The 27,687-nt window shown below is 40.6% G+C and overlaps 1 protein-coding gene and 1 long non-coding RNA gene across 5 annotated transcripts in view; one reads left to right on the top strand and one right to left on the bottom strand.

The window, feature by feature from the left end:
- Positions 1–15,523, top strand: part of KIAA1210 (KIAA1210 ortholog) — a 66,267-nt gene extending 50,744 nt beyond the window's left edge. For all 4 annotated transcript variants that reach the window (XM_072125501.1, XM_072125499.1, XM_072125500.1 and 1 more), the window contains 6 exons: positions 5,338–5,547; positions 6,868–6,958; positions 7,218–8,654; positions 10,461–10,558; positions 11,097–11,187; positions 13,257–15,523. In XM_072125501.1, coding sequence (XP_071981602.1) covers positions 5,338–5,547; positions 6,868–6,958; positions 7,218–8,654; positions 10,461–10,558; positions 11,097–11,187; positions 13,257–13,402 — 2,073 coding nt within the window. In that variant the 3' untranslated portion in view covers positions 13,403–15,523. The remainder of the gene's footprint in view (positions 1–5,337; positions 5,548–6,867; positions 6,959–7,217; positions 8,655–10,460; positions 10,559–11,096; positions 11,188–13,256) is intronic.
- On the bottom strand, positions 297–4,215 carry LOC140077900 (uncharacterized). Its single transcript, XR_011849849.1, has 3 exons — positions 4,069–4,215; positions 2,889–2,982; positions 297–482 (listed from the first exon to the last, which is right to left on the bottom strand). It is a non-coding gene; the product is annotated as an uncharacterized lncRNA (long non-coding RNA).
- Positions 15,524–27,687: the final 12,164 nt, after the last annotated feature.

Below are 27,687 nucleotides of genomic sequence, written 5' to 3'. Positions count from 1 at the left end.
GACAAGCAGCCAATCTGACAAATTAACTCTTTATTCATGGGCATTATAGTAAACCATTGCTGTCCTTATCCACTGTGGTTGATCCTGATCTCTTCTCTAAACCACTGTAGATATTACCATCTTCACTCTGATAGGCTTTAGTGACCAATATAATGTTTAACTCCTACTTTTACTTTCCTGGGATCCAAAGCGCTTTCCCTTTGCCGCTATTCTATCAAATTGGCCTCTGCACCAAATTTTTTTTTTACCTATAGTAATAAAATGAACAAAGACATACATATGTTTAAATTGCTCAGTTTATTTTTACGACAGAAAGGGGAATGAAAGCAATGCTCCGGCTACATTTTCTCACGGTAGAGGTCATGTAAACACTAGAATGCTGAGAAAGGGGTCAGCTCTGGATGGGGAGAGACAGGAAAGCATCTGCAGGCTACACTGTGCTATTTTTAAAGTGAGTCTTCTATCTTCACAAGCATTATAATCTGCGGACAACATATTATAGAGAAGTTCACTATGATTTCTTAGCACCTGTATCACTATTTATTCCTGCCTCGACTACACTCTCTGTTAGATAAGCAGGGAATCTTGAGGGAAGTGATTTAGGCAGGAATATCAGTGCTCTGGCTTTTAAGTACACAATCTGGGTGCCCCTCCGTAGTGAGTTGCGTATTTCTGGCGCCTCACTGCCCAGGAGTCGGGCCGAGGGACGCAACCAATTGTTATAAAATGTGTGCAATATAATTTGTTGAGCTATTCCTTTGGCAAGTAATTCATAGAATAGGTCCTTATCTGATGAGTAAGGTTTCAATATGCAGTACTATTATTGAGCATCTCCTCCCAGGAGCTGATACAAAGAAAAAAAAAACAGAAAATAGATGGCTATGTGGTTGTGATGACTTGTTCTAACCAATACGCAGGGAATGATCTGTCTCTTGATTTGTGGGGTGCTGGATATTGGATCCCTACCAACATTGATCCTTTGGAAGTGTCAAAAATTGTAATGCTCCTTTGTAAGCCATTAAAGGGTTATTCTCGTCTGAGCACTCACATTCAGTTTCATTAATCTGCCATATGTAAACATTTCTTCAATTAAATGGTATAAAAAAAAATGTTCCTATGTGAAGATAATTTATCATAAATGTAGCCATGTTGTCCCTTAGAAACAAGATGGCTTCCTCGGATACGGCCACCTCTGCTGGAGTGAGTGCACAAAGAAACAAAAGGTTATTGTATAGAAAATGTCCGTGAGTTACTACATGTCGCACAGCGGTCCTGTGGTAATGATCGCTGAATCCTGGCCACTGCTGCCAGAGTGTGATGTGGTCGTATCCCGAAGAAGCTATCTGGTTATTAACATCCAATTGAAGAAATGTTTGCATGAGGCAAGTGGAAAACAAGATATAGTGCCCAAATGTTGTCTCCAGAGCTATGTTACCCTTGAACATAATCTGAAATTAATATGAGTGGTTATTGGGCGTATGAACCAGTTCCTTACTATGTCTTTTCCAGACGTTGTCTCTGACTTGGCATGGCTGTTTGGTTTGTTGAGAGTTTGTGAGGTGTTGAGTTTGCCACTTGCTGTGGTTGTGCTTAGCACAAGAATCCTTGTGGTCATAGCTGGATATGTATAAGGCACAGGCCAGGCATTGTTAAACCACAGTGTATATTACAGACCTATTTTGGTCATATGGTTTAGAAAAGGTAATCTAAAGCCACCATTTACAGTTTTTGTCAGCCTACAAAATGTACTTTATAATTATAGTCAAAAAATATATAGCGTAGTGAATAATGATACAACTCTGCTCCGTAATTGTGGGTTATGATGCGTTTTATATATGTCTTTTGGCCCAGGCTTGGGATTCCAGTTTTGTGAAGTTAAACATAATAAGTGGATGCCCGGCTTGTGATTAAGCGCCATTTAGACGCTATTATCAGGCAGATGGTGCATGCAGAGTTTTGTCTTGTGGACAATTCTGGAAAGAGCGAAGATTAATGGCATGTAGTAACTCAGCACAAATGTTCAACATCAGTGCCAGATGTTCTGTGCAGATTATGTCGATTCTTACAAAATGTAAAGCACTAATAATCACTTTTATGTTCTGTTCACTTCTTGACAAGTAATTAAATGCCCTTGTTCAGGCTGGATTGTCATGTGACTTTATACAAAAATGGTTCAGTCTTGGATATAAAATTTGTCATACAAAGTATATTCTCTGCTCACATCCATGACTTGCCTTCCATGGAGCCATGACTTTGGCGCCCAATCTTTATTTAAACAGGGCTCCAATAATCCTGATAAAGTGGGAAGGTTAAGTTTGCATCAGCCTTCTGGTCTTTGTAACAACAAGTATAATCCAAAAGTGACCTAAGAAAATGAAAGCTGCGGAGACTGTGCTAGACTGTGATGGGGAACCTTAAAATGGGAAGTTATGTGTTTTGATGTGTATTTTTTTCAATTACAAATTTACCGTAGCTTTTTAGCCTTTTAGAGGAGTCAGACAATATATTTGGTCATGTTTAGGGTGATACTGAATTGTTAAGAGTATTATCTTCACAGACAATATCAGAATTTAAAGTAAGCTATTTTCTTTAAAAATGCTGTGCAATCTGCAGGATATGTGCTGATTTATATTGTCATATCTGCGGGCAGCATGCTCTATAACATACATATTCATATGTATGTTATAGATTAGCAGGTGCAGAGCAGATTGGACATAGTATCCAGTCTGCAGCCAGCATGTCATAGAGCAGTATGTGCTGAGCAGAAGAATATACAAGTTGTTAGAATTGTACTGAATCTGTTCATTCTGGGCTTAGGAATTAAGTGACAACATTCTCCCATTGTGACCTGACCATTTGGTGTGAGAGCAGTTGGATTCCCCTGGTACCTGAGTGGCTGGCTTCATGTGCCGCTTTGCGCTATTCATTTCATGGATAGCTTGGACCTGGTGAACAGACTTCTTCCCCGCTGGGCAGCACCGGCTAGGGGATGCAAGAAGAGGGAGAGGACATTATAACATGCAAGGTTCTCCCTGGGGCACTCTCGGTGTATGTGTGTTGAAGGGATCCCTAGACAAATGGTGAAGGGGAGGCCAGTGATGTTAGCAGCAGCCTTCAACACAGTAACGGGTTATGGTAGAAAGGCCACGAGGTAGCTGGTGGTTGGATGCAGTTGGGTGTGTCTCTCAGCCTTGGTTCTGTAGTTTTGGCCTGGAGAATGGTTGAGCTGCTTGGGTTCAAATCGGGTTAAAAATGGTGTGGGGAGAGGTGTCTGATCCCTATTCTAAATTGAATATGGAGCCATTCACGAGCCAGAAGAGCCATCTCTTTTTAGTGAGCGGAGCCGAGTGATCCAGCTCGCTAAGAAGAGCCGGACTTCCCATCAATAGAATGCAGAGTCTTGTAATAAGCTCCTGTTGAAATTTATTCAAAAAGGAATTCCTTGCAAGACCTGCTGTGCTGACCAACCAATAACTGACCTCGCTGCAGAGAAGTTAACAGTATATTGCAATTAATATACTGTTCCCTTAAAAAGAATGGCTGGACCATTATACAAGCTCTTGTGTCCCCCCCTTCATAGATTGTAAGCTCTTGTGGACAGGGCCCTCATTCCTATTGTTCCATATGACTGTTTGTACTCTGTAATGTAATATACTTGTATATGTCCCCTATGATTTGTAAAGTGCTATGGAATTTGATGGAGCTATATAAGTAAATATTATTATTATTATTAATGATGATTATTATTAAATATCACAAACGTAGAGAACTTTAACCCTTTCCTTCAGGCAGATCGTAATGCCAGCTGCAGTATTAGAAATGAGCAGTAGATGGCGATAAATACTGAGGAATAGCTAGGCTGACTATAGAAACGTCACCCAGATTGGCATAATGGAGTTGGCCATAATCTACTAGGTTGATTGATATTAAATAAAGCATAAATGTTGGTAATGTCCTGACCAGTGGGCTATTACATATGCAGACTATTTATTTATGTGTAGAAACGTCGACCTAATCCCAGAATAAGCAGAGATCTAAATCACAGTATTTTATGAGACCTATTTTTACCTTTTTATTTGATATCTAATTCTACATTCTCCGGAGGTGACATCTAGAGGTGTCTGTTCTTTCAGGTATCTGCAAATCTTTATTTGCAGCAGTTGCCATTCTGGAAAAACATTTTTACATTTTTAAGATGTTTAATTAACATGTCAGTTGTGCCAAATATGCTATTAATGAAACATGGGTGGAGATTTAATTATGTTACTCAGTCACTTGGAATTCTGGGAAGACAATAGATCCATACAAAGAGGGAACGCCCAAAAAAATGAACTTGCCTAAATTACTTGATAATTTGCTCTTGCCGTTTGTTGATAATAAAAAAGCACAATTTAATTTTATCAGCAGTTTTGACCATGTGAAGCTGCAGGCTGTGTTTGGTAGTGGCCCTAGATAACTGCATTACCATACGTATGTGTGTGTTTTTAGTAGCAGCAGAACTGTAGAAAATAAATTTATATTCCTATATTTTAGCTGAACTTATCTGCTTGTAGCTTTACACTCCTCATGATATGATATGTACATGCTGGCAGGAAGTCAGAGTCTGTGTCAGTGTGTGAGTTCTGTCCTGGAATGTAGGGGCCCCTGCAGGGAGCAGAGGGAGAGAGAAGCTCATGAAGCATCAGGCAAGATGGCTGCTGATACTAAAGTCAAAAGATACAGGGTCGGAAACCAACTGAATTTGTGTACAGCAGAAGTGATAGAGACGGGTTGGAGTGGGGTTTGGAAAATAATTCAGTAAAGAGCTCTGGAGGACACAACAATCTATGTCAGACCATTAGTGATAATGCCAATCTCGGTGATCACTGGAACACTACACCTAATGTTGCTAATTTTTGTCCGTTGAGACACGGTGCCAAAGGTGCAACTAAACAGTTGAAGGAAATCTACTATTTTGATATTTGTGTTGGGGATGGATTCAAGGGTAACAAACATAACAATTCTTAAAGAAAAACTTAAAGAATGTCCAGAGACTGAAAAAACATGGCTGCTTTCTCCCAAAAATGGTGCCATACATGACCATGGTTTGTGCTGATATAGCAGCTCAAATGTATAGAAATAAATGGATCTTGGTTGCAATACCATGCGCAACCTTTGGTCAGGAGAGGAGCTGTTTTTGGAAGAAAGCCATATATTTGCAACCTCTAGACAACCCCTTTTTTAAGCGTCACATTTTCCTGAATTGGTAAAGCCACAATCGTCAATCAGAGGGAAGACATTCTATGTTAAGAATACACATAAAATACCTTTTTTTTTTTTTTCCTCTCCTGAATATAGGAATCCTCTGAATTGTCTTCACGTCCCACCAGTCCATCGGACTCCAATGTTCTTTTGTCTCCTACCTCTCCAGTCAGCCATTTCCCTCTAGCAGATTTTACATGTCCAGCAAGTTCTGTGACCTGCCTGGATAATTCTGCAGCAAAGCACAAGATTTTAGTTAAGCCAAAGAAACGGAGAGCACCAACAATGAATGCAAAACCAACACAGGTACATGGTCATAGCAATATTTTTATTTTTTTTTTTTTCTTTATTTTTTAAAAAATTTTATTAAAAAGAATGTGATGGTCGTCTTCAATTTTTTTGTTAAAAGGTCCAGGCTGTTAATGCAATTAAGCACAATTCTTAAACTTGGTTAAAGATCAAAATTTCTCAATGCAAGCATTATGTGAGCCCTCCCCCACTCTCATAAAATTGTCTAACACAATAATGAAGTAGTAAAAGAAATAAAGGAGCTAGATACTGTATTATGCACAACTAAATATTTTTGGGTAGTGGAATTAATCGTCTACTTTTCTATGGGACTTACACCCTACTTACAGACGACTTAGTTACAGACTGACCTCTATTTCCACTGTGATCTTTGGTGAAGCTCCCTGAATGCTGGTAACTTACTCAGCTTTGACCCCAGGCTACAATTGCCAAACATGTGAGTTATGAAAGGTGTCTGCAATGAGATTTAATGATAATCCTTGTTCCTATGACAGCCCAAAATTGTGACAATAAAAATACTCACTGGACTTAAACTTAGGCCATTGGAGCCTGTCACCAGCTTATCTGGTGAACCCCCTGCCCCAGGATTCACCACATGCTGCTGGCAAGGAACCAGGTAATGTAAAATAAAGTTTTATAAAGTACCGAAATGACTTGGAATGGGAACAAAGGCATTTTTAAAATCTGCATAGCAGAGGCTATTGGAACCTGTCACCAACTACAAATGACATTCTTGGTTCACTTTCAGAACAAACCTACAGAACCTTGTTGGTAACCCATACCTGTAAATTATTTCCAGGATACTGATGGGCCTAAGGCACCAGTACAAATGAGAAAGAGAACTTTAATATGGCAAACTACTTTACTATACTTAAAAATATAGTAAGCAAAAATAAAGTGGGGTTTTCATTGGCTAGGTACAAAGTGATTAAAAATGGTATTATTTTGACAATCAGAAAAAATTGGCACCCTCTGAATGTGGCACACCTGCTGGAGCAATAGTTATTACAGTGTCTAATGCTGGATGATGGTCTAAAGACACAATGGAGTTATCTTGTTACCACCTATTACTTTGCTTATGATGAGACGAAAATCTACATTTTGGTGCATATTAGCGCATTTCAGGCCATGTATTCATCGGACAAAGCAACGTCCCATTACTACTAGGCCAAACCCTAGATGAGGATGGGAAAAGTGTCTAAAAAAAAATTCAAAATAACTTAGAATTCTGGCACATTTAAGATCAGTGAATATATTGCCTAATAATGATATTTAAGTTGGCTATTTAAAACTATATACATTTTTTTCTCTTTTAAGGCTGAAAAGCTGCAACCGATAAATATAGCAGACTCCAAGAAAGATAATGTAGTTCATGAAGCACCAAGTGAACAAGTAAAACACACAGAAGGTATCATGTAATATCATTAATTTTTAGCTTTTTATAAATATATATAATTAGGGAGTGGAACAGACATTTCTAATGGATAGTTGATTTTTTGTAACCAATCAGTAGGGTCTGTGGTGGGGTAGAAGTGAAATTCCAGTAATGTGTACCGGTGGTTTAACCCTGGTTTGGTGGTCATAATAATTGCTGAGCGTTTTTCTTTTCTTTGCTGTTGAACATTTCATAAATGCAGCTAATCTAAAGGATCTCTTTTCTTATGTAGATGTTGTTCTGCAGAAACCAAAGGAAGCCATCCCTGAAGATACCTCTGTATGTGAGCCACAAATAGATGAATCTGAGCTTAATTGTAACAATTCCACTGCTACTTTGCTTTTGGAGTTCTCTCCTCCTGAAAACCAGATTGTGTCCTTTGAGAATGAAGCAGTGTTTAGTGAAAGTGATGTGGATTTCCATGGAAGTCTTATATCCACCGGAGATAAAGTGGGCACATCTGAGGAGGCCTCGGAAAGGCATGACGTTCCAACATCACCAGAAACCAGTGAAATTAATGATTTTACCATTACAGTTAAACCTTTTGAAATAAATAATGTTGAATCTCCTGAAAGTAAAATGGTTTCAGTGCAAAATCCCAATTCAAACACCAGCGAAGACCTGGTTCATTGTGCACTAGGTCAGTACCAGCCAAATGTGGTGGAAGACGAAGCAACTGAAGTGAATGAAAATAAAGATGAGGAATACAATGAACATCACAAACCATTGCCAGATGTACAAATTGGTTTATTAAATGTGACAAAAAGTGACTTAGTTGCAAGCGAGACCATAGAAAGTTGTGCATTGTCAACAGAAGCAGAAACTGCTGTGATAAACAGTAATGAACTTCACGAGCATGCGGTTTCTACTGAAGGTATTGAATCTCATGATGGCAATGATGGGGTGCATCTAGATAATATAAAACAACTACAAAATCCAGATCTCATTCTAGAAGTGTCTGATCCACTGGCTGCAGATGATGAGATTACAAATGAGTGCTTGCCTTCAGAACAAAAGACAGAAGCCTTGGAACAGAGGATCACAGTGGGTTGTGATGAACAGTCTGATATGGTTAATGTAAGTGATGGTAAGGTACATGCTGTAATAAAATATGAATCTAGCTACAATGAAACGTCCACAGAACCAGTCAAAGAAAATAAAGTGGCAGAGCCAAATCCTGACGATACAGTTAAAGCTTCTAACAAACCGGTCAGGTTTACTGTAGCCCCAGCATGGCAAAGAGCACTCTCAAGTGGATCTAGTGTCAAAGACAGCCCTTTTACCAAGAATACGGTGGGTAATATTGTCATGTCGGAGTCATTTGATGGTACAGATGAGTCTATAGTGCAAAGTAGCATAAAGGATAATGTTGTTCAGAAAAACAAGGAGGAATCTTGTGGTCATTTTGGTGTCAAGCTAAGGCGGACTTCATCGTCTATAAAATATAGTGAAGAAAACCAAGAAGAGGTTTCCAGACAAGGTGTATCTCCATTGGATACTTCATCCTTACTTCCAGGGAGAAACCAGCAAACTCCTAAGAAGATACAGGTGAACACAGAGTTTGCAAAAATGTCAAAGGTCTCTTGCACTAATGAAGAGAAATCCAGCCCAGATGTGAAAAGTCATCTGAAACCAAAAGTTGATGATCCTACCCCACAAGAAAACTCAGGTACTGTTCATGTTTAAAGAATTTGGTAGCAAAAGTTTATTAAAGCCCCTGCGCCAGTTTTCTGTCTGACTTTGTATGTTCTTTTAAGTGCAAACTGCTTGCAGATGTATTTAAGAAGTCTCTGCTCCACATATATGTTGCACACAACACATTTGTCGCAGCTGCACTTTTGTGCACTGAAAGGGGCATCCCTGTGCACAGTCGGACCGTGGGACACATTTATCATGCAGTGTCTGACAGAATTTTTTTGCTCGCCCTATGTTAAAGGTGCACCACAAAAATTGGTGCACACTGCCTAAAGAATGTGTGACACATTTCAAGTATCTGTCGTACACTGCACCCTCTACAGGCACAGTTTGCACTATTTTTGATAAATGTGGACCAATGTGTTGTTAGTAGCAGCTTCTAAAATATCCAGCTTCAATTCCTCAACCAGATTTAGGCTAAGTTCACATTGACGCTCCTGATTTCCATTGTAGAGCTCTGTGTTTTGGTGGAGCAGAGCAACAAAAATAAAGGCATTCCCGATGACTGAAAGGAATAGCAGCAAAATATACCATTAAAGGGAACTGTCCACAGAATTTGGTCTATTAAACCACTGCAAATATGTTTTGTTGAGCAGAATAAAATATTCCATGTCCATATTTCTCTCGTGGTCCAGTGTGGCTTCATCCAGAAAATAATCTGTGAAGTGAGATGGAAAATGTCTGTATAAAGTCTCCCCACGTAATAAAGCCCCCTTCTTCTGTGATTAACATTATTCACTCAGACTTTTGGCTAGCTGGGAATGAACACAGGGGTGTCAACAACAATGAAAGGAGGTGTTCAAGAGGAAAGGAGAGTTTGACTTCTTTGCTGAAATCTTGGCCATGGGGACTTTATACAACCATTTTAAATCTCACTTCAAAGTTGCTTTTCGGGATGATGCAACCACACTGGGCCATGAAAGAAACATGATCTGGAAGGTGTTCAGTATATCTGCTTGACAACATACTGGTAGTGGTTTCTTCCCTTTAACTATGCAATTCAACCAACCCTTTGCCATTGAAAAACACCTGCATGACGTCAGAAATATCAGCTATGGCTTTGTTGTGTAACTTTTTTATCTCCCGAAAATATAAATATAAATCTTTGGAATTAAATAACCAAGTCCTGAATGCAGGACTCTAGAAATCTCTGGTTTCTGATAGAATCTGTGATGCATGTGCTTCATGCTGCCTTCATATGTGAACCTAACCCTAGAAAAAGGACTCTGTAAATCGTTTCCACACCTGTGTTAAAGGGGTCTTCCCATGAAACAATTTAGGCCCTATCAACAAGATAGGGCCTAACTTGCTGATCGGTGGGGTCTCCGTGATGAGACCCTCACAGATCAGGAGAATGAGGGGTCCGATGGGGTCCCTGGTACCTCCGTCGGACCCCTCGTAACCCCCTGAGATTAATGGCCATTCTGTGGAGGTTTCATCACTGAGTCCCCCACAGATCAGCAAGTTAGACCCTATCCTGTGTTTCATGGGAAAACCCCTTGTAAGAATTCCTGTTTTCTTTGACATGATGGCCTGTGACCATCCAAGACATAGACACCAACGATACCAGCAGAAACCCATTGACCGATCTAACTAGGTGTATTACGTTCCATCATGTGATCAATCATTTTACTGGAAAGATTAGCACTACATTTGGTGCTACTTTAATTTGCAATGTAGTTTCTGAACAAATTCTCCAACATTTAATAAATATTATTATAAAAACAAAATTTGTACCAAAATAAAAAATGTTTGTGTAGTAATTTCTTTTTCATTTCAGAACCTGCATGGATTACCATGGCAAAATTGAAACAAAAAGGATTTCAGGAGCATCCACTTGCCAGAGAGCAGAGCTCAAGTGAATCTGAGAAAGCTGAGGTATTGAATGAGTAGTTGATGGATTTTATAATGCTGAAGGTCTTATGTTGGTTATTCTATGTGTGATTATGGGTTTAATTAATTGTGTAAATTGTAGCCTCACCCTATGATGTTAATGCCAGTCGAGCACAGGCTGAATTGGAGCAGCAGTGACCTAGAGATCAGAGAACCTCTCTGCATCTCCTTGTTCTAAAAATATTTGTGCACTTTTTTACAGCTGGAACCATTTTTATTTTTCTAATGAATGTTTCTTAAAATGAAAGTTTGTTCCACTAACCTCACTTATTTATATGCCTAGAGTTATTGATCGAATCCAGTTTAGTATGCACAATAGAAAAAGTTATGCGATGACTAAGAACCTAAACGTTTCAAAATGCGCCAGCTATGGTGGCGCCATTATGTTTTTAGCAGATTTGAAATAATGCAATGTTTTAATTTATTACCTGAAGAGATTTTTGCCTGGAAGCTGGAGTAATCATTTGATTTCTTTTCTATTGAGAAACATTCTTTCTTATGATTTCTTTGTGGTTCTTACTAGGGAACCGAATGTATCCAGAGGAAGCATACAGTGACTGTTTTACAAGAAGCAGAAGAAAAGAAGTCGGAGAACACGGCTGCAGACAGTCCCGGTACTACAGATGCTCTAAGACAGTGATGGCGAACCTTTAATAGTCCGGGTGCCCAACCCAAAACCTGCTTATTTATTGCAAAGTGCCAATGCAGCAATTCAAGCAGTAACTTTTTCCATTCTTCTTAAGGTCCTAGGATCCCAATATTGCTGACAGCAAAAGGGGAAATTTGAATTGCTGTTGGAGCTTCTCTTGGGAGCCCCGTAAGTGAGGATTCTCATGGGGCCCAGTGCAGGAGGTCCAATGATAATCTGACCCTCTTCACAACTTCTCTCTCTTCCTGCTGTCTTAGGCTGACCAGGATGCCCCCACAGATCATTAGAACGGGGGTCCACTTAGATGGCCGGAGCAACTATATGGAGTTGATATAGATTGCCAAATATGCCGCTCAGCAATGTCCGTCAGCTTCATAGAGATGCGCGACCGACTTCTCTGGCCATCTCGGTGGTTCAACGAGGGTACATCGGACCCCCCCCATTCTTGTGACCCGTGGGGTTTAATCACGAAGGCCTTTTATGTCTGTTTCGTTAACTCTGTTCTGGGGCAACAGCCTAAGTGCCCACTGAGAGGACTCCCGAGTGCCACCTCCGGCACCCATGCCATAGGTTCGCCACCACTGCTCTAAGACATTATACGGCTTATGCTGTACTAGTAGCTCAAGAGTTGCCAAAAATATTACAAATATGTAAAATTTACTCATTTTATTACTTATTAAATATACAATCACATAAAGAAGCCCATGTGACGATGTCAAATAATAGATCAATAATAATAGGTGTTGGACAACTCCCCCTATTTCTACAAAGATTTGTCTATTTAATAGGCTTGCATTTCTAAGCGAGGCTCTAATGTGAAAACTTATAACAAGTGTTTATTATTTCTGGAGCCTAGTACATGACGGTTAGCCATGTCTGGTGCTACACCTTAACCCATGGAATGGAAGTTTTACAATTGGGAATGTTACTATAGGCAAAAGTTCAGCATGGGGCTACTGTGCTACTTTTCCTCATACCTACCTGAAGCTTTCTTTAGGTCACATGACCCAGTGATGCAAGACTTTCGAGCCTGTGTTCATTGACAGGATATTAGAAAAAAAAAAAAAAAATTGGAGGACACGGGTCAAAAAGGTTCATCCTTCTTACACCCCAAAAAAGCTAAATGTATTTTGGAAACCATAGATCAATCAATAATCCAATATGTATTTCTAATCCAATATGTATAAAATTGTATGCATACCAGTTGTGTAGTGTACTAGTGAGAAGTGATTACGCCCTGGTTATATTTATTGATCTTTTCTCGGAATTGAGTTAAAGGAGAATACTGTAGCCTTTACAGCTGAATATTTCTTTATAGCCTCAGCTGGTGGACTATACACTAAGATACTAAGGTGGGGGGGGGGGGAGACACATCATGAAGCTTGTTGTGCCCTCAGCAGTTAAGTGCAAATGAGTCTTTTACAACCCTGGAGGGATTTTGACCACTCATCATTACAGAATAGCTGTAATCGAAACTCAATGGAGGGCTCCAGTGCATGAACCACTTTCAAAGGTCATGTCACAGCATCCGAGTCAGATTAAGGCTGTATGCACACGTACATGTGCCCACCATGCCGTAGCCAGTGGGCACTTGTCGGCGCACGGGAGAGGAGTGGTGAGCACTGCTCAAGATCACAAACAGATGACTGGACTTTGGAGTGGCCTAGTCAAAGTCCAGAACTAAATCCGATTGAGATTCTCTGTGGCATGACCTTAATAAAGCCGCTCCTGCTTGGGCTCTGTAGGTTTTGATCACTTTCCCTGTTTAATAAAAAAAAGACCTTGATTTATAAACTGCATTTTGTGTTACTTGTCTAATATTTACATTTGTTCAGTGATCTTAAAAATGTAAGTGCGACAAACATCCAAAAGACTTAGACATCAAGGTGATGAGTGTATACAGAAGCTTATGCCCCCCCCCCTCCTCCCCCCTACCAAGCTTATGGGCCTGAATTCAGCTGCAACCACTATTACCTCGATACTTATGCCACTAAACACTATGACTTTTTATATCAAATACTTTTTTCTTTGCAGCTGCCCCAGCAGATGCACAACCAAATAGTGAGAAGAGCAGCCCAAGTGCAACACAGCAACAACACTCAGCTGAACCACCATGGTTTTCACTTGCCAAGAAGAAGGCAAAAGCATGGAGTGAGATGCCTCAGATTGTGCAGCAGTAATAATTGTGTCTATCTTCTGTGTCCTTGTTCGATTACTGTGAGCAAACTACAGCCAACAATCTTCTGTTCTGTATATATTCATGCCCTGTGCCCCGATATAAAGAAACCAGTATTCCTTATTTTATAAAAATTTTTTTTTGTCATTTTACTGTATTTTCATTCTATGGAAACGAACAAGAGACATTTTTTTTCTTTGTGGTCAATGTAATATTTTCTAGAACGTGTGAATGAAACAAATATGGATAATGTGTAGGTTGTTTAATCTGATGATATTTTGGTTCTTATAAATCTATCCGGGACTGAGCAAGATCTTTAGGACTAACCGTTACTAAACATCTCTACATGCCGGACTGGCGTCTTCTAGAGTGTAAGTGCTGTGCCTTGGAATAATATCTTCTAGTATGAGATTTGTGGGGAGGTGGACAATTGCACTGAATGCTTTTCTGCAATTTAAAAAGGAGTCTGTGAGTTCTGAGAGACCCTATTGGGGCCACTTACTGCATGAGAGGGGTTCTTATGTTATGTTGATGTTATGAGGACTTCCCGTCTGCCGGCTTAACTGCAGCGCCAGTTCTACTGGTACGTTTTGGCAGTAGATATTGTGTAAGGACTTCTGTCCTCTGCAAGTCCGTGGGGGTGGCCAGACATACAAGTATGTTTCCATGGTTGAATCAAATACCTAACTGATCCCTTTGAAATTCATTGGGAGTGACCATTAAAGCGAACAAATTTTATTTGTCAACATCGACAAATTGAGACAAAGATTTCAGTATAAAAAAAGTTGGGTATGTTTTTGTTGACCTTCTAGTTAACGGACACTTGATTATGTTGAATTAATTTTATTGACTCTGATGGACTTTATTTCCCAATATGTTTTTTTAATAAATTAGCTAAGTGAATTTCAATTAAAAGGCCTTGTCTGCTTTCTGGTTAATTGTCATATTGGGAAGCCATGAATGTCAGTGTGTGTTTACATTAGTACCCGTGGGCACCAAGAGGACATTTCCTTCTTTTGGATCCCTGAAGTGATACAGTTGCTCCCTACACAATTATATCAGTTTCATAAGATTTCCAGAATTTAAGCAGAAAGCCGACAGTCCCTTTTTTAATGGTTTTATTCCTCTAAATATTAAAAGTTATTTCCAAATGTATGTTTTTTTTTAACTAATGTCAATTAGAAAATATTTGAAAATGCAATAAATCAAAAGTTGTGTTTCTGTGGATCTATAGATTCATCAATAATTCTAATCATGTGCTATATTTTTCAAAAATGTGTCCACGAGCTTGACTATCTTGCTGCATTCTGTATATGTATATTTGGGACATATCACAATAAATGTAGTGTTTTTTTTTTAAAAAGGGAGGTTAAATATTTATAACCATAATGGGCAAATGTATTGTTCCTAAAATCTAGACTGGCCAGGCATTATCTTTAATTATTTTTTCTCTGTATAAGTTTGGTTACTTTTAATTTTTGCAGCCTTTTTTCCCCTTGGGGTGTTTAAAGTGTTTAAAGTCACAGAAAATCTGCCCATACACATAAGATGAATGATATTTTGGCTAGACCAGTTTATCGTCTAATGATGATTTTGTGAAAAAAGGGAATAAGTTTAAGGGAGCGTCAAAATATGGGGTGGTCATTAAGAATAGCAGTTTGTTGAACAAGAGTTTGACTGATGGATATAGGCTAGTTGTCAGCTTGAGACTTCTGAGAACAGCTTAAATGGAACTTGGTTTAATTTACTGTCATGTAATTGGGTTGAATAAATGTATTTACAGCACATATTATAGAATAGCCACAGGATTCCATTGCTCAGCAAATAATCTGCACTGAAACAAAGCTGCCAGGACTATTCATATGAGTGTTCAAATGAACTATGCACTTTTACTACAAACCATATGATGCATTGTTGTATTGGATCTTGCTCTTGTATATATGGTATATAAACACGTTTATACCCTCTCTTTTTCCTATGTTTAGTGTTTTCCTGCATGGTCTGTATATATGTACTAAGCTTGAATTGTCTTTTTCCATGCGTTTTTGTCTACTATAGTATTTTTGTAGTCTTCTTAATGCAAAATATATTGTTTATATCAATTTGTTCACATGTGTTTATTAAATGATTCAATTTATTATGTAAGTTGTGTGTTTTGTCTTTTTAATTGTGTGCATGTATGTGTAGATTGTATACAGGGGCGTGACTAGAAGATGCTGGGCCCCAGAGCAAACTTCTGAATGGGGCCCGCTTCCCCCATAAAGCTTTCGTATACTCACACGTGTCAGCTGCAATCACATACCGTATATATACATATAGCAATATACAATACATAGTGCATAGCATACCATATACAGACATACAGAATATACACACCCAATAATGCTCCGGTCCCCTGACACTGCGGGTCCCATAGGAGCTGCTATGGCTGATGCCACTGTAGTTACACCCCTGATTGTATACATGATATGGTTCCACTTGTGTGGAATACACAAACACAAAATAACCACAGTAGATAATAGGAAATCTGAGAAATGTGATTCAGTATGACAAATCCATATGACCTTATACAAGTTATTAAGAGATAGAGGTTTGTAGTGTTTTTTTTTTTCCCTATGGATCCTAGGTAGTGTAATAATAATTTAGGCCTTGCCTCTGGGCCAGTGCGGTGCCTCCTGTAACCACCGGTCACTGTGTCAACCTAAGGCTGCGGAGGCGAACGGTGATGACCGGAGATAAGAAACATGGTATAAATTTCATAGTTTCCGTAGTTAAAAAAGATGCATTAAACCGGACAGTCCCTAATAAGGGGGTTATCCAGGCATCATGCAGACAGTAGTTAAACTCTAATCCATTTTTTACACAGTGACAGGATCCTAGGATGATGACACCCTTTCGCCGCTCCCATAATAAAGCTTATTTGCCCCTGTATATGTGTGGTAGCTTCCCATCCTTAGAAGTCTGATGGGCTTTATGGAGAGCTTGCCCATACTGAATGCTCCCCGTAGCTTTATATTTCTGCTCTGCAGGGTCATACTGGCTGCTTTGTATAACTCCAGGTTGGCAGGGGGAAGGACTGGTGTTGGGGGTGAGGAAACTAGACATTCGCCCCGGACTCCCTGTCCTAAAGGGGCCCCCTGTATGTGGACTTTTGTGGAGCAGATATTGCTCCTTTAATACCCATCGGTTGAATGCCCGGGTGAAGATTCTTATCATCTGTCTAGTTATTTATCTATATATCTGCCTATCTATATATATCTATATATTTTGTCTATCTACCTCCTATCTCTTCTTCTATATACAGTTTAATCTACTTTATATTTATACATCTAAAAAACTCATATTTCATATTTATCTCCTATCATCAATCTCCCTATCATCTGACTTTCTCCTATAAGATTATCCTACAGTCCCATATTACAAATACTTACCCTACTACTGCTTGTAACTACAAAGTGTTATTTTGGTGCAGGGGTAAAGGAGCCTCTTACTGACTGTGACTGTTCATAAAATAGTTTTATTTTAGGGCCCCACTTTTAGTTTTGCTTCTCTGTAAAGAAAAGGTGAGTACAGGCGGTACCCTACTTAAGAACACTCGACTTGCAGACAACCCATCGTTACAAACAGCCCTCTGGATGTTGGTAATTTACTGTACTTTAGCATTAGGCTACAATGATCAGCTGTAACAGTTATCACAGGTGTCTGCAATGAAGCTTTATTGTTAGTCCTGGTTCTGATGAGAATCCAACATTTTATAAAATACAATTGTCACAGAGAACAAAAATTTTTTTGCTGGGGTTAGAATTATAAAGTAATACAGTTCCTGACTTGCATACAAATTCAACTTAAGAACAAACCTACAGAACCTATCTTGTACGTAACCCGGGGACTGCCTGTATATGATCTTCAGGAATACTAAAAGAAGCAGGATTTTAGGGAATAAATAGCTGTTATGCAATACACAAAAAGTACTTTTCCGCTTCGTCCCCCATGACGGCCCAACCTGGAGGATCCCCCTTGACCTCTGCAGGGACAGGAAGAAGAGAGGTTAAATGCTCCCCCCCGCATTCTCCCGCCAGTGTTCTTCCTGTCCCTGCTGAGGCAGGACAAGAGAGGTGCCTTCTCTCCTCCAGGGGCGGGGGGGGGGGGGAACGAAGATTTGCTACTCACGGGTAGACCGTCTGGCTAATTCCCGGCGGGCTGGGGCGCTCGGTCGGCTCCGGCCCTCCCTGTCGCTGCTATCCGGACCGCCGCTCCGCGATCTTAGGTGAGCGCGCGGCGGCCGAAGAAACTACATTTCCCGGCGCCCCTCGAGGTCTGATGATGACTTCCGGCCGCGACCGGAAGTAGCGGATCACAGGACCGCAATGCATTCCTGGGAACGGGAGCACGGCGTGGTGCCTCTACAGGGGGATGGACTCCCCATTAAGGTATTTAAGACACCTGGAGCGGGCTGGTAACGCTGATCTCAGGTCTAAGATCTGTGTGTGACGCTGTGCTACTGTTTTCTGTGGAAAATTTTTCCTGTGTGCTTCCCCGGCTCTGTGATGGCTGATGAGGCAGACCCAACTTTCCTGCATCCTCCGGTTTCTGTAAGTGGGGTCACTTGTGCAGGATTGGGCTTTTACTGTATGTAAAGGTAGCGGGTCATTTATTATCCTCCACTTGCCTTTCAGGAGAGATAAAGGGGATGAGACAAGCAAGTCTGAAAAACCTGAATAAAGTAGACTTAAGAAGTGTAACATGTGTTCTCACTCTATGTCCGACTCATACAAAAAACCGATTTGCAAGTCATGCATCGACAATTTTATGAGAGAGGAAAAAACATCCTTCTTAGATGAATTGAAGGGGTTTATTGAGGAGAAAATAAGTTCATCAGTGGCCACTGCTACATCCATGCCCCCACCGAGTAAGAAACCTAGAGTAGAACCGGATTCTTCTTTATCTGAGGAGGGGGATGATTCTGAAACTCCTTCATGTTCATATATAGAAGGTGACGATCCAATGGACTCACAAAAAGCAGAGGATACACGTCATCTGTTTCAGTTTGAGGAACTTGATGTCCTCCTGAGGGCAATAAGACAGACCCTGGAGATAGAGGAGATCCTTCCTCCCAGGTCTAAGGAGGAGGAGTTATTCGGCGGACTGAAGGCGAAATGTCAGAGGGTATTTCCTTTGAATGACACCTTAAAGGAGCTGGTTTCGGAGGAATGGCGAGAACCAGAAAAGAGAATCATTGTATCCAAAAGCTTCAAGAAGAGGCTTATGTTTGAGCCAGAGGAGTCCAAAGTGTGGGACACTTGCCCAAAAATGGATGTGCAAGTCATGAAGATCGTAAAGAAAATTGATCTTCCGTTCGAGGACGCGGCACAATTAAAGGACCCGATGGATAGGAAGTCGGACTCTCTATTAAGGAAGGCCTGGGAAACATCCATGCTCAACTTGAAGACAAATCTGGCTTCTACATCAGTAGCAAGGAACCTGCTGTACTGGTTAAATAAACTGGAATCCCACATCAAGGAGGGAACACCAAGGTCAACGATCCTGGAGAACTTTCCACTGCTGAAATCCGCAACAGCTTTCCTAGAAGATTCTGCGGCTGAGGGAATCCGTTTCTCCTCTAAAGAGGGGGCACTCACTAATTCCACAAGAAGGGCACTGTGGCTAAAACAGTGGAATGGGGACATCTGTTCGAAAGCAAAATTGTGCAGCCTCCCTTTCTCCGGGGAATTTGTATTCAGACCAGAACTGGATGCTATACTTGAGAGAGCATCAGATAAAAAGAAGGGCTTTCCCGAGAGATCGACGCCCCAAGAAACAGCCCTTTCAGGACTTCAAAAAGCATTCATACAAGGACAAAGGAAAGCGGGTACGCTGGAGCTACCCGAAAGGAGGTAAAGGAAGAGGGTTTCTGTTCTCCACCCCAACAGACCCTAATAGAAACAAAAAACAATGATGCCATGGTAGGGGAAGATTGCTAAGGTTCAGAGAAAAATGGACAGAGATCACTTCAAATCCCTGGGTCTTAGATATATTAATAAACGGTTACAATATCAAGTTCTACAAACTTCCCCCTACAAAATACATGCCGCCTTCTTCATCTATGTCACTTACATCCCACAGCCTAACATATCAAGAAGTATCTTCCCTTTTGTCTTCTGGAGTTATTGTACCTGTTCCACAAGATCAGGAAAAATCTGGTTTCTACTCTTTTCATTTTTTGTTGAAGAAACCGAATGGCACAAACCAGCTAATCATCAACCTGAGAGGTCTCAACGAATTTATCGTCTACCAAAAATTCAGGATGGACTCGGTAAGATCAGCCACACACATTATTCACAAAAACGCATTAATGTGCACTATAGACTTAAGAGATGCATACTATCACACCCTATACACCCTTTCTCACAGAGATTTCTAAGGTTTTCTCTCCTGTCTCCAGAGGGTTCTACACTACACTTTCAGTTTTGTGCACTTCCCATTTGGAATATCCTCAGCACCAAGAACCTTTACAAAGGTGATGGCAGAGGTAGTGGCGTCTCTCAGACTACAGGATGTACTGATCGTCCTGTACCTAGACGACTTACTTATCATTGGCCAAGACAGAGAGAGTTTACTCTTTTCAAGAGATCTCACCTTAAAAACCTTAGAGAAATTGGGATGGATAGTAAATTATAGGAAATCAGAACTCTCACCAGCTACAGTGAGAAAATTCCTGGCCGTAAACTTGAACTCAGGTTACCAAATGTTGTTCCTTCCACAGGACAAGGCAGACCACATCAAAGATCAGATAATGAAGTTCAGGAAAAGATCGGTGATCTCTATCAGAGAGGCCATGAAGATCTTGGGATCTCTAACAGCCTGCATCTCCTCAGTAGCCTGGTGTCAGGCTCACTCCAGAATTCTCAAGGGATGGATCCTAAGATCCTGGAACAGAAGACAAGAGGATCTGGACAGGAAAATTTCGATTCCTCCTGCTGTCAAGGAAGACCTGCTGTGGTGGTTGGAAGACGGATTTTCTAAGCAGAAGGAAATTTCTCCCGAACGAATGGAGTCTCAAGGAAGAGATCTTTTTAGGAGCTAACATCCTTGTGGGGTCATCCTCAAGTGGACTTGTTCGCAACAAGGGAAAACCCCAAATGCCATCGTTACTTTTCTCTAGAAAAAGGGGAGAACAGGGAACAGCTGGATGCGTTCTCTCACTCTTGGGACATTCTTCTAGCCTACGCCTTCCCCCCTATTCCCCTGATCGCCAGGGTCCTGAGAAAGATATTCCAGGAAAACACCAGGACTATTTTAATTTGCTCAAACTGGCCGAAGAAAAGCTGGTATCCACTCTTGAGAAGAATGTCGCCAGAGGATCCAGTCATTTTTCAGTTGTCTGGGGACCTACTGCATCAGGGTCCAATCCATCATCCGAATCCGGGAAGGTTACAGCTGTCTGCCTGGATCCTGAATCCAACTACCTAAGATCTCAAGGACTTTCGTCTGAGGTTATCTAGACCCTGAAGGCAAGTAGGAAACCAGTCACTTTTGCAATCTACCATAAAATATGGAAGAGGTTCTGTTCCTTCTGTAAGGATAGTCCACCTTCCCAGTCTAACGCTAATATTTTACAGGTGCTCGAGTTTCTTCAGAGGGGTCTGGAGCTGGGGTTGTCTACCAGCACCCTGAAGGTCCAGGTGTCGGCGCTTAGTGCTTTCTTCGACCAACCCCTCATAGAACACAGGTGGGTCAAGAGGTTTATTAAAGCAGCTTCTAGGTTAAAGCCCCAGACTGTTAAGAAATCGACAGCATGGGACTTAACTCTAGTCTTGAATGCCTTAGTGAAAGAACCATTCGAACCTATTGACTCCTCCAGTATAAGAAACCTAACGTTTAAGACGGTATTCCTGATAGCCATCACTTCTGCCAGAAGTTTAGGTGAACTTCAGGCTATATCGATTAGGGAACCCTACATGAAAATTCTAGACGATAAAATTGTATTGATGTTGGATCCAAATTTTGTTCCCAAGGTGGTTTCTGACTTCCACAGGAATCAGGAGATTATCCTGCCCTCCTTCTGTGAAAATCCTTCTTCGTCAAAAGAACAAGAATGGAATTCTTTGGATGTAAGATGTTCAGTCATAAAGTACTTACAAACCACTGCGCCCTGGCGTATTGACTCTAACCTTTTTATCCAATTTCAGGGGAAAAAACAAGGGGTGGAAGGCGTCTAAAGCAGCTATCGCAAGATGGCTGAGACTGGCGATTGCTTCATGCTATGACCTACAGAAAATGCCAATACCACCAGGAATCCGAGCACATTCGACCAGGGCTATGTCCACATCCTGGGCGGAAAAAAGAGGAGCATCACAGGATCAGATTTGCAGGGCTGCAACCTGGTCCTCATCCACTACGTTCTCTAAACATTACAGACTGGACTTGCACTTATCAAAAGACTTATCATTTGGACGCAAGGTGTTACAGGCGGTAATCCCTCCCTAGAAGCTTACTCGTTTTGTAAGTCTCCAGGTTGGGCCGTCATGGGGGACGAAGCGGAAATTGTGAATTAGATTACTCACCGGTAATTCTATTTCCGTTAGTCCACCATGACGGCCTATATATATTCCCACCCAGTTGGAAATTTCTCATTTCTGTATTTTTGCTTTTCAGATGAGATTTGTATGTGGTGCTAACATACTAATAAATCTGGTTGTATCTTCCTCAGCATGGTTATTTTGTAATCACTGGCAGGAGGATGCGGGGGGGAGCATTTAACCTCTCTTCTTGCTGTCCCTGCAGAGGTCAAGGGGCATCCTCCAGGTTGGGCCGTCATGGTGGACTAACGGAAATAGAATTACCGGTGAGTAATCTAATTCACAATTTCCACACAAAAAATATTGCATTATGTATGAAGCATTATGTATGAAGCATTGTTCTCAAAACAATAAGAAATGAGAAATGTTACTGAGAAATCACATGAGATAAAGCCAAATCCTTACAGATATTTAAGTTTAGAAAAAAAAAAAAGTTGTGTTTCCTGGAGAAGTCAGAACTTAGCTGACTCTAAGCATTTTTGTAATCTAAAACAGATTTCCTTTTTAAAATATATATAGAAAATTCACAAATATGCAAAAAATGTTGAAGCTTTACATTAGTCTGTGGGAAATATGATTTCTTACATGTACAGCAGATATTATTTTACATAAGTCTTTGGTCTGACCACAGACCGATCAGGTCCAGAAGACAATTTTGGCAAACAAAATATACATTTATATTTTTTTACGGTATTCAGTTTTCATCTTTTTAGTGCAAAGAAGTTTTTGGCTTATTCCGAGTTCAACATTCCAACACTTCATTTTTTTTTTTTTTTTTTTTTTTTTAAATTGTTTACATTTTTTTTTTCAAAACCACTCCAATCCCAGAGTCGCGTAATTCAAGCTAAAATTTGACTAAAAGGGAATCGGTCAACACAATCCGCCTAACGAAACTATCTGTTATGTTGGGTTATTCCTATTCATGAACTTTTGCATGTATTGCCTGGATGCTCCTTACACTCCAAAGCAGATCGGCACCCGTTCATTTGTTGCAATGATTAAGTTTAAACACTATACAGGCGGTCCCCTACTTAAGAACACTCGACTTACATATGACCCCCAGTTACAAACGGACCTCTGGATATTGGTAATTTATTGTACCAGTCCTAGGCTACAATAAACAGCTGTAACAGTTATCACAGGCGTCTGCAATGAAGCTTTATTGTTAATCCTGGTTCTTATGATAACCCAACATTTTTAAAATCCAACACAGAGACCAAAAAAGTTCTGGCTGGGATTACAAATATCATAAAATATTATAAAATATACAGTTTCGACAGTAACCTGGGGACTGCCTGTACTGATAACGGAGCTGTCTACTTTCTGCTTACATCTCTGTTTATCAGCTGGAAAGAATGAAGGATACGTATGGGGCAGGGTGTTTGACCACCACTTGAATCTGATATTGAGGATATTTATTTTACATAGGTTGCTATATTATGTTGTATACTACATAATACACTGGTGTTGCAAAGGGGGAATATACTTGAAATTTCATGTGTTAGATACAAAGAATAGCAAGAGAAGTAGAACCGTAGACCAAACTGAAAAACCGGTACTTTTCCTTTGTATTTAGGGGAAGTAAAACATTTTGTTAACCAAAATTGTAGATATTGTTGGTTTCAGAGTTCATTTCTACAGGGAATATATGTCTTTATTGTTAAATGTGTTCTCTGGGTCAGTACAATTTTGGCAACTACATTTATAAAGACGAACCCTGTGCATTGCTTGGCATTGAAAAGCCCACAATATTTTCTCATTGGCCACAGCTCAAGTAAAATAATAGACCCAATTTAGAGGTGACTGTAGTACAAGTCACTTGTCATAAGGATCTATTTACTATGGGATGATTCACAATGATGGGATTACAGGTTGACTCAGAATATTAGATCATGACAATACGTCTTGTGTGTACAATGATGACAACAAAGTTTAACCATAAACATAGCACAAAGCTTGCATGCAAACCAAACCTGACTGCAGGGGTTAAATATGGAGGTTGAAGAGGGTCTAGTCACACCCGGACCATTTGCAGCTTATCAAAATTATCAATAGCACTAAGGTGTGAGGGCTACTTAATAATATACACTGAAAAACAGGAGGTTTATAGGGAACCTGTCAGATAAACAAACCCACAATAACTAAACATGTATTTGAAAACTGCTATTATACAGCAATACAACTATCCCCATATTGTTCTTCTCCAGCCTGCAATGTTCCACAGTCCTTTCGTAAGGTTGACTCACCATCTATGTAATTTCATGTTCTTCAAAGCCACTTTAATAAATCTGACGGGCAGCGGAGCTCGAGGCAATCATAGAACTGTCCCAAGAAGCTTGCCTGCTAATAAATAACCCCTATAAGTGGCAAGAGTCAGGCAGAGAGGCTTGCGCCAGTGAAGCTGGGGAGTACTATGCAACGTGCAGGAGTGGGAAGCCCCAGATGCAGGTAAGTACAAATATTAGATTTTTTTAAATGCGACTGTGTAGGGAGGCGACCACCGTTCCATAAACACCGATGGGTGATTTGGGGTCTCAAATCATCATGACAGGTTCCCTTTAACTTACAATTTGCTACAGAAATGGTGGATGAGAGTGTCACTGCGAGGTTAACATTATTCTAAAAAGATTTTAATGGAGTTGTACCAAGTTTAATGTTATCCACTATCTGCAAAATAGGGGATCACAATATGATAATCGAGGGTCCGCTTTTTTGGACCCTCACTGATTACTTGGGAAGCATAATATGGGGGCACAGTCCAAGGGGGCCACAATATAAAGAGGAGCTGCTGGACTGGGGGGGGGGCATAATAACAGGGGGGCCAGTATTTGAGGTGATGGGATGATGGTTGCAGTGACAGGGAGGCTGGTCGCTTTGAATCCTCCCCTGTGCCCTGATGTTGTGTCATGGTGGCTAGCTGGGTCCCTCTCCTCTAACCCCCAGGGTGCTGAAGTTGCCAGTGATGAGAGATCAGCAGTAGTGTAGGATGACGGCGTACTATGTTTCCCACAGGGTGCTCTCTGTGTATAGTGTACTGGTGCCATATATCACAGCAGGGACACAGAAAAGAAGGATGGAGGCAGCAGGCAGTGAGGTAATCCAAGGCAACTCTATATCTGCTACTGCTCTATATCTGGATACAACTCACAGAAGGTACATGGGGTCTTCTCTTGCGTTGTCCTCATGCTATATATTTGCCACAGTTCCACATTAATTACTCCTCTAAACCCACTCCACTCTGCTATATCACTCTGACTGAACTCACAACTATATCTCACAGTTGGTTTTAGCTCCTCTCCTTTTCTGGAAATATCTGTATATTCAGCCAATTAGAATGATTGGTACTCAACCTCAAGCTCTCCTGCCAACCTGCAGAAACTAGAAACCGCCAATAGGAATCAGCATTACGCTGGGGACAAACAACATTACAATTTAACCCCTTAAGGACGCAGTTAGTTTTTCATTTCCCGCCTTTTAAAAATCTATAACTTTTTAATTTTTCTGTGTACAGAGCTGTGTGAGGGCTTTCTTCTGCGTAACAAATTGTATTTGACACTTTTTGATTAACTTTTTCAAACTTTTGTGTACGGATTTGTGTAAGGTGTCGTTTTTTGCTAGATGAGCTGACGTTTTCACTGCCAACAATTTGGAGTCTATAAGACCTTTTGATCACTTTTTGTTACATTTTTGTATTTTGCAAAATGCAAAAAAAGTGGCGTCTTGGACATTTGGGTGCTATTTTCCGTTGAGCAGAGATTTTAGGACATGGTGATACCTGACATGTTTATGATTTTACTTGTTTATTTTTTTTATCAGTTCTAGTGAACGCTGGGTGATTTAAACTTTTTGGTTTTAATATTTTATTTTTTTAATATTCTAATATTTTTTTTTACTATTTTTTTAGACCTCCTAGGGTACTTTAAACCTAGGTTGTCTAAATAGATCCTACCATATACTGTCATACTACAGTATGGCAGCATATATGGATTTTCCACATCATCTATTACAATGTGCGATTTGCACATTGTAACAGATCTGTATAAACAAGACAGCCTCAGTCTCACTCCGTGAGCCCTCTTCATGTTTTTTTAATGCTCCCTGATGTATATAGACATCAAGGAGCATTAAGAGGTTAATTTAATAAATATATACATTCCTTTAATTGTATGTTATTACTAAATGTTTACCCATGTGAAGATAATGTAGCAATGTTGTCCATTAGAAAGGAGATTGTCCTTGGATATGACTACCCCCGAACTCTGACAGCAGTGGACAGACATGCACTATTGAGCCCTGCCTGGCCACCTTGATTCAGCGATCATTGCTACAGGACAGCTGTATAACACGCAGTAACTACCGGACATTTCATATGCAAAAATAATTTGTTTCTTTGTGAAATCATTCCAGCAGAAGTGGCCGTATCCAAGGACAAGAATCTTATTTCAAAGGGACAACATGGCTACATTCATGGGAAATAATCTTCAAACAAGTATATTGTTTTTAATTACATCCAGTCGAACAAATGTATGTACAGGCGGTCCCCTACTTAAGGACACCCGACTTACAGACAACCCATAGTTACAGACAGACCCCTCTGCCCACTGTGACCTCTGTTGAAACACTCTGGATGCTTTACTATAGCCCCAGATTGCAATGATCAGCTTAAAAGTGTCTGTAATGAAGCTTTATTGATAATCCTTGGTCTCATTACAGCAAATAATTTTGAAACTCCAATTGTCAATGGGGCAAAAAAAAAATTGTCTGGAACTACAATTATAAAATATACAGTTTCGACTTGCATACAAATTCAACTTAAGAACAAACCTACGGACCCTATCTTGTACGTAACCCGGGGACTGCCTGTATATGGAAGATGAATTAAATTAAATTTCAATGAGAATACCACTGTAATCATTCCAATTTTGTAATGACCTCTGATTCATTACAGCTTTATTCAGTCTCACGATAATGTTATCCCTTATCCTGGACTTGTATCCTGGATTCAAGCCCATTTCTCCATTAACAGCTTGTGACCTGTGCTTTCTTATACCACTTATACATACATATATATGCAACATCCACCACCGGGGCCTAGCCTTTTATTGGGGGCCTAGAGACAGTCGGGGCCCGAAATACCTGAGTGGCAGGCGGTTGCGGCCTAGGCACGCTAGTGTCACGGTGCTTGGTATGGGGACCGGAGGGCTGTCCTACAGCCTGGCAGGTCTCCAGCAGGGTGGTGTTGGCAAGAAATAATGAGGGAGAGACTGTTACAGTGGTTCTCCCTGGGGCAACCCTTTGGTATCTGGAGTATGAGTCTCTGTGTGGTGGATAGGGTGCCCGTGATGGTACAGCCGTAATAGCAGGGACCAGACCGAGGCAGACGTTGAACAAAAGTAACTTACAGTTCTTTATTGGATCCGACAGGACCAGTAGGTAACGTGCCTTGACAAAGGCTGGGGCTGCAGTTGGAGATAGAACCGCAGGATTGGATCTTCAGCCTGGAAGTAGAGGGCAGGCTGGGAGGTAGCTGTGTCCTAGGAGGATGCTTCAGCTTGTCCTGGGTTGCTTCAAATATCACCCTTAAAGGTAGGATGATACCCTTTCTCTCACTAACTAATTCTGCAGAGCTGCTCAGGCAGTGAGCTGAGCTCTGGCTGTACTCTGACCAACTGGTCTGGTCTGTTTTACTGCACTGACTGACTGACTCTTC

Source organism: Engystomops pustulosus, chromosome 9, assembly GCF_040894005.1.
Source record: "Engystomops pustulosus chromosome 9, aEngPut4.maternal, whole genome shotgun sequence".
In the NCBI taxonomy this organism is placed as follows: Eukaryota; Metazoa; Chordata; class Amphibia; order Anura; family Leptodactylidae; genus Engystomops; species Engystomops pustulosus.
Note: the sequence above shows the minus strand (reverse complement) of the source record. Positions and strands in the feature narration are given on the sequence as shown.